This window comes from Austrofundulus limnaeus, unplaced genomic scaffold (genome assembly GCF_001266775.1).
Source record: "Austrofundulus limnaeus strain Quisiro unplaced genomic scaffold, Austrofundulus_limnaeus-1.0 Scaffold286, whole genome shotgun sequence".
In the NCBI taxonomy this organism is placed as follows: Eukaryota; Metazoa; Chordata; class Actinopteri; order Cyprinodontiformes; family Rivulidae; genus Austrofundulus; species Austrofundulus limnaeus.
Genome location: NW_013952688.1, coordinates 547,684 through 558,354, shown reverse-complemented (window position 1 = coordinate 558,354; position 10,671 = coordinate 547,684). Strand labels below are relative to the sequence as shown.

The window sequence follows — 10,671 nt, the reverse complement described above, 5'->3', positions numbered from 1 at the left end:
AAATTAAAATCCAGCTCCACGTGTTTCTATTGATGTCATTTCCCCACTAGAAAAATGTGTGATGGAGGTCCATGGAAGGCAAATAAGTTTAAATCAAATAGAAGAGGATGGAGTTAAATAAATAAAAGGTATTTAAGCTACGTTTTGAACATTAAAACACGTCCAACACTTGTTGGCTGCTTGTGCTCTTTAGGTCAGACGTGTGTCGGGAAGCTCCTCTGTTGTTTGAGACGCTGGGGGAACCGTCTGATGGGGGAACGTGACTCGACCTAACACCGGTCTCTGTTTAACGGCGGATGAAATAAAGAAAGTGGCGGTACTTTATTTACTTTGAGCAAGTGAACDTCRTGTTYACAAGATAATTAATCCASCAGATAATTCAGAGGCGGTCTGTTCGGTAAATTTTACTCCAGGAGCTGCGAGGCTTGTTTTCAAGCTTCAGACTGAACTGAAGCAGTGGCTGCTGACGTCATTATGCTCTTGCGCGATGCTGCGTTCAGGACAAGCATGGAAAACTCACCACTCTTATGCCAATACAGTCGCAATGATGCATTTAGGTACCGAAATGGAATTGCATGAACATTCACGTGGTGGTTATGTAATACAGCGAATCAATAATAAAAAATCTGCATCGACAAATTTACATAATCGACGTCTTCAATTATTTCAACTAATAGGTGCAGCTCTATTTTAGAAGATAAAACTTAAATAGTTACAAAAACTTGCTAAAATCTTTCAGTCTTACTGAAGGCGGCAGCTGCCATGGCCTGAGGATCGATGGAGGGCTGGGAGTCTGCAGTGGGGAGATCTGGGCGGGTGTAGTCTCTGCTCTTGTCGTTGTTGTACTTCACATTGAGGCTGGTGAGCTTAGAGAAGCTGATTCTCAGGGTACAGCAAGCGTTGTAGATGTTTTGGCTATCTAGAGACTGAACAAGAATCAACCATTAGGCTTCATTACAATAAAACTATTTAAGTCTAGTAGGCTGCTGAAATCCTGTCATCACATTAGTTTACTGTATGTGAAGTTAACTTTACCATTTAACCACAACTTACAAATCAAGAAAGTAATTAGGCACATTATCACCACCAGTACCAAAAACTTAAAAACAGCTTAGACAAATCCTTTGAACTAATCCAGTTTTACCAGTTTAGCGTGTTGAGCAGTCATGGCGTCAGCATACTGGATCAAAGCCTGAAACTGGTTGTTCTTGGTGAAAGTGATGATTTTGAGCACTGTCCCAAACTTTGAAAAGATCTGGAGGAAAGAGACAAGACGGCAAACAAAACAATGACAAATGTTACAAACTACATTCCCCATCACTAAAGCCCAGCAAGACAGTTCTGTACTGTTTTGAGATCAGACTTTTTCCAGAAACAAAGATACGTCTATGAAATGCTTTAAGATTTTTCAAGTCACATTTCTTGGCTGTTGCTCTATAAAGAGGGAAAGTCAAATAAACATACATCTCTAAGCATATTTATAGCAACTAAGTGGGTGGTGGAGCAGGATGTCAAACTGTGTACACGTCAGCCTTTTCAAAATGTTGCCTCTTTTTACCTCTGCCATTGAACAAACCCTGGTTTCAAATTTTACATAAGAAAAGTAATGTGGAGCAGTTGCATAAAAAACAACAAAAACACTTGAGCCCAATAACCATCAGACGGCATCTGTGAGAGAAGGGCTTCAGAAACAAAAAACGTCTTCAAAGGCCACGTCTTCTTCAACGCCACAAAATTGCCCGTTTGGACTTTGCAAGGGTGCACCAAACATGGGACATTGAAGAAAGTTGTCTTCTCTGATGAGAAAAATTTTAACCTTGATGGTCCTGATGGCTTCCAACGTGACTGGCATGACAAGGAGATCCCACCTGAGATGTTTTCTACATGGCACAGTGGTGGGGGCGCCATCATGATTTGGGGTGTGTTTTCCTTCAATGGAACAATGGAGCTTCAGGTTGTGCAGGGACATCAAACAGCAGCTGGCTATGTGGAGATGTTGCAGCGGGCATCCCTCATGACTGAGGGCCCTCGTCTGTGTGGTAATGATTGGGTTTTTCAACAGGACAATGCTGCAGTTCACAATGCCCGCCTGACAAAGGAGTTCTTCCAAGAGAATAACATCACTCTGTTGGACCATCCTGCATGTTCCCCGGATCTAAACCCAACTGAGAACATTTGGGGATGGATGGCAAGGGAAGTTTACAAAAATGGACATCAGTTCCAGACAGTGGATGCCCTTCATGAAGCCATATTCAACACTTGGAGCAACGTTCCCACTAGCCTCCTGGAAACACTGGCATCAAGCATGTCTAAACCATTGTTTGAAGTCATCAACAAGAATGGTGGAGCTACTCATTACTGAGTCCTTTTTTTGACACTTTGATTTCTGTTTTGGGGGGTTTTCAGGGTTTTTTTTGAGCTATGGTCTTAAACTTTTGATCAGCTGAAAAAAAAACGTGTTTGAGAGTAAATGCAGTTTTCAGAAAATTCCCTGCTCAAAAGTTCTTGTCTCTTGCACTGATTTCTTCTTTTAACATTGTGAAGCTCTACTTAGAACCTTCTTAAGATCCAATAGTGCRAAATGCAAATTCTTGCACTTTTCTGACAGGTCAAAAGTACAAAGAACATAAAAACCAATAACAAGGTGGTAAGTGAGCACAAAATAAACTCAATAAACATTTGGGGCTTCATTTCAACATCTTATTCTGCAGGGGTAGACATAAGGATATTTTTCAGGTTGTCCAGCGGACAACCTGTTGCCAAAACCTGGTTGTCCGTAAAACATTTTGGTTGTCCAAAATAATGTCAAGAAAAATGTAATTTAACAAGTATATTGTTCTGTAGGCGAAGTTTATTAAATACAATTGTTCTCAGTCAGCAGGTCGACAGGATCTGTTTGAATAAAACTTCCTCATTCTCTTCTTTGATATTGAGTATTTAAGGCTCAGGGAGTAAAGCAGCAAAAATGTTGCTAATAAAATCTAGAGGTTACCCGACATTCATAAACTTCTTTCTGCTCATAGGTCAAACATTTTTCACTTTAATAGGAGTATCCTGTGTACATGACCTTATTAAAAGTTACAGTTTATTGTTCTGTTCAGATTTACCAAGTTTTTTCTCCCTTTCATTTGTAAAAATGATGGACACCCGCGGCAGACAACTTTAATCAAGGTCTTTTATTCTTGGACAACCAGGAGACAGGATCTGGTTGTCCGAAATGAAAATAGGTTGTCTCGGACAACCTAAACAATGGTTATGTCTACCCCTGTTCTGTATAAAGCTGCTTAAACGGGTCAGTATACGTGACATTTACCACAAAGCATGTTCACCTCTTTTAGGGTTTCTGTAAATCCAGAATTTCACTTGACCACAACGTTGGAGACAATTTGTGACTAAAAACCGTAGAACTGCCAAACAGACACAGGTAAGGTGAACCAGCTTCATGACGCTGAGTTTATTGAACCGAACCTAGAGTTACTTCACCCATAAACGAATCCCAAAGTGGGTGAAGGGAAAGTGAACAGCTCCATGTTTAAGCTGAAAACACTCAGCATACAATCAGACCCAACTGCTTACAGGAACATTCTGAGCCTGTCTGAGGGTCATGTGACTACAGCTGTGTTTATGATCATGGAAACATCAGGACAAGTGTTTATGAGCCTGTTTAGAAAGTAACTACTGCTGCAGCAGCTCCTAACAGAAAGGCCAGTGATTTGAATGCACAATTTCATAAACCGACCATCACCTGAAAAACATTACAGAGCACAACCACTAATATGACTCAAGTGAAACATCTGTAATCATGATGTTCAGGTCACAATTTAAGGTTCTGAAAAAACAGGAGGAACTTAAAACAATATTTAGACTACTGTATAGCACTGCTTACTGATTTACAGTCAATTTTCCCACATATCACCAACCTACTGAAGAGGCTGTAACACAACTGAAAACAACAACAACAAGTACTAATAAATGTTTAAGACGTTTGTGTCAAAACTCCTGTGGCTGTCTGTACCTGGTGTAGAACATCCAGGGTGACGGGGTAGAACAGGTTTTCCACGATGACTCTGAGTACGGGACTTTGGGCCCCTGCTCCTGCCATGCTACTAGGATCTGAAGAAATGGCCACGCTTCCCATTCCTCCTCCATGCAGGGCATTAACTGCCTGCAGAGCTGCCTGAGCACGCTGAGGAGAGACAAATACACAGAAAATTATGGTATACTGAATGATGAAAAACTGTAAGACAGTATGTGCAAAAAAAAAAAAAAAACCACCCCAGCAGGGAGGAAAAAGATCTAGTTCAATTTTGAGCTCCAAGAATCCGGATATAACCCCAAAAGTGAAAAATGAATCAAAAGCAAAGAGTCTACAAGAAAAACTCGTACCACTTGGTTAGGGGAGTTGTCCGTCTTGAGCTCTTTGTGAGTCGAGTACTGCATGTAAATGGGGTGGTTTCTGATGACGGGGGTGACAGAGGAGTAGTAGCTCACCATGGTCTGTGCACACTCCTCACTGTTCAGTTCCAAGAAGGCCTGCAGGGGGCAGACCAGAGAGGTTTAGTTCATCTCTGGCATCGCACAGAATAGGCAAATATAAAACTGTTCAACCCACGACAATTTATTAAACAGTTCCTTATAAACGTTATCACTACTATGAACATTTTAACTTAACACAACTAACAGAAGCTCCTTTAGCATGGAGAATTGCTCATCTACTCATCTAATGAAACCAAAGAATCAACATCTTGTTTAAGGTCAGACTTGATGCTGTATCTTATAACTGTCTTTTGGAAAAAACAAACCTGCATTAAAAAAAATTCCTCACCTGATTTTTCCCTTTCAACATCAGCAGATTAGTGACCTTCCCAAACGGCAGTCCCAGGCTTATAACCTCAGCCTCGTTGATGTCGTTGGGCAGCTTGCGTACATGAACCACACGTGACGGGACACCAGGACTGCGGACATCACCTTTGAATTTTTTGCTGTCGTTGCCATTGGCTGCAAGAGAAAACAGAAGCTGATACAATCAGGGAGGGAACATTAGGCTCTGGGTCTTTGTGAATAATGGATTGATTGCCGTGGCAACACAAACAAGACAGACACACCAAGCCCTTCAATAGAAAGGATCCAGCCCCTCCATAGCAACCCCCCTACCTGAGTTCATGATATAGGGTCCGTTGGATATGCAGGAAGAAAAGAGTTCGTCCGATCCCCTCTGCAGAAAAAAAAGGGCTCATGTCACTGTGCTCACTAATGAAGGAACAGCATGGCAGGTAAAGAGCACTGTTCTCATATTACTGAGCCTTTGTGTGATAAAGCAGGAAGTAACGTGATAACCAGAGGATTTAGCCAACATTTCAGAACTCCTCCTTTCTTACCAGGAAGAAGTCAGTGACCTAATTTGTTAAAAGATATATTCAAATTTTCATCTCACTGCAGTCTTTACCAGCATCAATTTTTAAAAATTAAATAAAAGCAATCACGTGCTTTTAAGCTTCAGACAATATATGCACTTTTACTTCACTCTCACAGGATGGCTCACTTCAGCCTAACAGCTGTCAGTACATCACTTCTTTTCATTTAAGAGTAAAGTTAAATACACAAGTGCTCTAAAATACAAGATGGGAATCCCCCCCAGTCAACACTAGATTATTGTGTCTTGTCCAAACTCGCCCTTCAGTTTATCTAAAGTGCTGTTTCAGCGCTGTTCTCGTGGTTCAGTGTGTTTGCAAACGATGAAGTGCCGAAGTCACAAGAAGTGGCTCAGCAGTCTAAGCTCTACAGCACTCTACAATAAAAGTCCTGTTCAGGCTCAGACTGGAGGCATTGTCACACAGCAGCGCACACATATGGCGCCACAATCAGACTCTAGTAGTTGAAAAACAAACACCTCTTTTAAAATAACCACCAAAGCAGGTTTGCTAGCATTCTTCCTTACCTTGCTAATCTAAATATGCAGGCAGGCAGAAAATTACAGCCTGCTCAGAAAAAGGCAGATAAAACCAAGTTACCAAATTTAATAAGAGATTAATATTTAATGAGCACTAATAAGGATATTTTTATACTTTTGAGTAGCAAGACAGACAATTTGAGTCAAATACCTTGATCAATAATCATCTACAAATCACCTCACTGTGTGAGAGGAATGTGTAAAAATAAACCTAAAGAAAATATTAAAATGAACAATGGACAGATGGAGGTCATGGGAAAAAAAAAAAAAACTAAAATCGGAAAACCAACCCCAGTTTGACTTTAGAGTTATGTTCCTTTATCAGTCAGCAGACTAACTTCAAACAGGAAGAGCAGTGAGATCAGAGTTGTTTCCAGAGTTTGCTAAACTTCCTCAGGCGGGAGACTGTGGGCTGGACTTTATCATTCTTGTCTTCTTCCTTTAATTAATAACTTCAGATCTAAAATAAAGTCTTGCAAAACCAGAGAATTGTGCAAGTACGAAATTAAGATAATGACTTTTAGCAGAAAAGCTACAAACACACTGCAGGATGGAGCATTTTGTCAGTCGTAAACTTTTCATTCAAGACATTAAAACATGCATAAACTTGTTTATTTTGCTTGAGCAAGATGCTGACATTATAACCTTCAGGAAACGCTGACACAAAGTTGACTCATACACTAAAACTGTTGAGTTGTTTCTTTTAACAGAAGATTAAAGTGTCTCAAACATCTTTTTTATTTGTTGAGTGGGACACGCTGCGGTGTGCCAACTTCCAGGAAACCCACATAGGAAACAAGAACAGGTACAGACACGATCGCAGGTTATGATCGACCTTCATCGACGGGGGTGGGGAGAGAGAGAGAGAGATCTGCGCCTCGACTGGGGGGGCTGGAGGAGGGGAGATTGGAATGTGACCACGGAATGCCAGACGCTCTGCCCAGACAGAATAATTACAGATTCCAGCAAGGCAGGGCTCCATAACTTATCATCATCATTACCGCAGCAGATTAAACTTTACAAAACAGGGAAACTTGAAGAAAATACAAAAGTGAAACCCCGAGTATCGCCTGAGATCAAACACTTCATTGTTACTATAGAATGGAAAACAGGTCTGACTGAAATGAATGGAGAAGGCGTGGTGTGACAGGCGTGTTCACCACAGAGCTCGCTACAACATTATTAAGACCTTTGACCACAAGGCCGAGAACAGTTGTGGGAGGAAATTTACAGAGTTGTGATCAATTAGTCCATAACTGCCTCAGGTCCTGTTACCAAGGGTTACTACTTAGGAAAGAATTTTTATTGGGTAAAACCTCCAATAAAAGTGTTGTGGAAAAAACGACGTGCTTGTTAGTTAAGATAGCACTGACGAGTACGCTCTATAAGGGAAATTATAAAACCATGCTAAAAGTTGGGCTTATTTAAAACGTGATTATTTATTCTAGATGTTCTAAAAATCTAATTTTGATTAAATTTGTGATTAAAACAAATCGTAAAAGTAGCAAGAGGCATAAACAGGGGTAGACATAACCATTGTTTAGGTTGTCCGAGACAACCTATTTTCATTTCGGACAACCAGATCCGGTCTACTGGTTGTCCGGTGGACAACCAATAAAAGACCTTGATTAAAGTTGTCTGCCGCGGGTGTCCGTCATTTGTAAAAATGAAAGGGAGAAAAAACTTGGTAAAACCGAACAGAACACTAAACTGTAACTTTTAATAAGGTCATGTACACAGTTTACTAATGTCCTGATGCTTCTCAGTAATCCAGGTAAAAAAATCAAAAAGAAAAAAATTGTATAGGTCTTCTGGACGGGTTCTTCTCTAATGAAACGTTTCGTCTCTCCTCCAAGAGACTTCTTCAGTCTGAGAGTTTCAGGCAAAATTCAGGCTTTTAAGCACTGCCTCCATGTGACTGATACTCACATCACATGGCTATCGTTGACCCAAACCAGTGGTTATTCCGTATGTTGCGGGTGTTTCAGAGAAACTGAGATGTTTATTTTCTAAACATGATGTCACAGTGTCTTTCAAACCCCAAAACACATTACGGCAAAGGCTGGTTCACCCCAAAGATCCGGTGCCCCGGCACAAACAGAGTAATGTTGTATATGCTGTTAAGTGCCAGGAGGACTGCGACCAGTTATACATCGGGGAAACAAAGCAGCCACTGTTCAAAAGAATGTCCCAACACAGACGAGCTACATCTAATGGCCAGAACTCTGCAGTTTTCACTCATTTACAGGCCAGCGGTCACTCTGTCAGAGATGAGGATGTTCTCATTCTTGATAGAGGAAAGTTGGTTTGAGAGAGGAGTAAAAGAAGCCATTTTTGTGAAGAAAGACCGTCCATCATTAAACAGAGGTGGAGGCCTCCGTTTTCAGTTGTCCCCCTCCTACAGTGCTGCTATTGCCAGTATCACTCCACCCCTGTTAACAATAGGTGTTAATTAGGTGTCAACAATAGCCATGTGATGTGAGTATCAGTCACATGAAGGCAGTGCTTAAAAGCCTGAATTTTGCCTGAAACTCTCAGACTGAAGAAGTCTCTTGGAGGAGAGACGAAACGTTTCATTAGAGAAGAACCCGTCCAGAAGACCTATACTATTTTTTTTCTTTTTGATAGTTTACTAATATTTAAGTGAAAATGTTTGACCTATGAGCAGAAAGAAGTTTATGAATGTCGGGTAACGTCTAGATTTTATTAGCAACATTTTTGCTGCTTTACTCCGAGCCTTAAATACTCAATATCAAAGAAGAGAATGAGGAAGTTTTATTCACACAGATCCTGTCGACCTGCTGACTGAGAACAATTATATATAATAAACTGTCTACAGAACAATATACTTGTTAAATTACATTTTTCGTGGCATTCTTTTGGACAACCAGGTCTGGACAACCTGAAAAATTTCCTTATGTCTACCCCTGCAAAAATCCCTTTCAACATTCCAGTAAGGTTAGTGAACCACCGAGGAACACACAAAACAACAGGAAGTGTCATGTCATCAGCCGCGCAGGCAAACAGACACGACACAGGAAACATGGCAGCCCCGCCACAGAAAATCCATTTTAACTGAATTATCAAACATAGTGTTTACAGTCTCGAGCAAGGCTGTAAGCTCTGAACATGTATCAGAAATGTTTAAAAAGACAGCCCTATCTGCGACAGCATGCTCGCTGCACACGAGCAACCGTTTTGGCGAGCAGTTCTGTAATTATAGAGGAAGCTCTGGTTGAACTGAGACTACAGCTCTTTCCTTTTTTGCCTCTGCATTTTACAAGAGCAGAAAGGTACAGCTTTAAACAACAAGTAAACTCTACACAAAAAAGTTTTTAAAGATTACAAAACACTGAACCACGTGTAATCTGTGAGTGAAGGTACAAAACCCGAGGAGACAAATAAATAGTATTTACTCTGTAAGTAAGCAGTCAAATTAGACTGAGTAGGGTGAAAACCAACAGAATTTGCCTACCTTTGTGCCAACTGATATATCATGGACACTGCTGTAAATGAGAAAAATTCATAATTACAAAATGGAAACGAAAGGCTTTTTTTGGGGGGTAAAACAAAGGCAAGCAGAAACCAACACGACTGAATTGACCTGCAGATTATGTTGAAATACTTACTCGATTTCAGGGACGTAGCCGGATCCCAGAGGGTACAACTCAGTGGCGTCTAGGCGGCTGAAACAAACAAGTATACACACCTTAAAAACAGTCAGATCAGGTCACCTGAACAAAGTAAAAATGGCACAAACCTTACAGTGTGAGAGTTCAGAACAAGGCTGCCTTCGAGACGCTTCAACCGGATTGAAATCGTGCGATCGAACTCGAAAAGCTCATCCGAAGTAAACAACGCGCTATTAAACATTCATCCCGGATAAGATAAACTCGGTACAGAGGTTTCTGATTGAATCAACGTGAAATGTTCAGGCCGGACATCTTCAAACACGGCCCTGGCACTCCGCGGACAAAATGAATGCGGAAATAAGACACGTTGCTTTAGCTCTGCGCTCGAGCTCCCGTGAAAACCCAAGTTACAAAAAGGTAGGGTTAGCCAGCGTAAACTACTGTTCTTTGTTTGACAGAGAGCACCGAGCTGTCGATAAAACAAACGTAAAAACACATGACGGACTAACATCGAGTTGGTTCGGTTATGATTAGTTGTTTATCGAGCTTAAAAAATAACTCCAACATTTCGCACAACTTGTAAAGGAAAGAAGTGACGCTATCGCGGCTAGCTGCTGCTAGTTAGCGTACGCTCCTGCTAACTGTTGCGTGTTTTGAGGAGGAAAAAAAAAACTGTTCCCACTTAAGTTTCCCGGATAAGTTACATCGAAGCTACCTTAGAAGTGACGACATTAAAATAAACAACCCGCACAAAGACACGAATTTACTTCAAAAGCAGTTTTTTTCTTTAAAATGTAAGTTTTAAGTTCGGTTCTTTTCACTTACCCGTCCATTGCACAAGAAAAAAACTGCAGGTCTGGAGCGAAGGTAGGGCGGCAGACTTGCTTGATTTTCTTACAAAATGGCTGAACAGACGGAGGTGAACGCTGATTAGTCCATGCGGCTCGAGGAGCCAAAAGGAGGCGGAGCCAAGCCTTTTCCTGAGCGCTGATTGGACAAGACGGCTATCATTTAGTGTTTGGGGGGAAGGCAGCGGCAAGTTTCCAGCGGTTAGGGTTGTCTAAGTTCAGAAAAGATGAAAAACTCGCT

The 10,671-nt window shown here is 41.1% G+C and overlaps 1 protein-coding gene across 2 annotated transcripts in view; it reads right to left on the bottom strand.

Annotated features, from left to right (window-relative positions):
* Positions 1–10,430, bottom strand: part of ptbp1a (polypyrimidine tract binding protein 1a) — a 19,111-nt gene extending 8,681 nt beyond the window's left edge. The window contains exons 1-9 of one of the 2 annotated variants that reach the window (XM_014021291.1): positions 10,408–10,430; positions 9,580–9,636; positions 9,426–9,456; positions 5,155–5,215; positions 4,826–4,998; positions 4,387–4,533; positions 4,016–4,186; positions 1,145–1,255; positions 746–926 (exon numbers count right to left, since the gene is read on the bottom strand). In XM_014021291.1, coding sequence (XP_013876745.1) covers positions 746–926; positions 1,145–1,255; positions 4,016–4,186; positions 4,387–4,533; positions 4,826–4,998; positions 5,155–5,215; positions 9,426–9,456; positions 9,580–9,636; positions 10,408–10,415 — 940 coding nt within the window. In that variant the 5' untranslated portion in view covers positions 10,416–10,430. Of the gene's footprint in view, positions 1–745; positions 927–1,144; positions 1,256–4,015; positions 4,187–4,386; positions 4,534–4,825; positions 4,999–5,154; positions 5,216–9,425; positions 9,457–9,579; positions 9,637–9,710; positions 9,915–10,407 lie in introns of those variants that run through there. The other variant, XM_014021290.1, reaches the window with a different exon arrangement.
* Between the last annotated feature and the right edge of the window lie 241 nt (positions 10,431–10,671).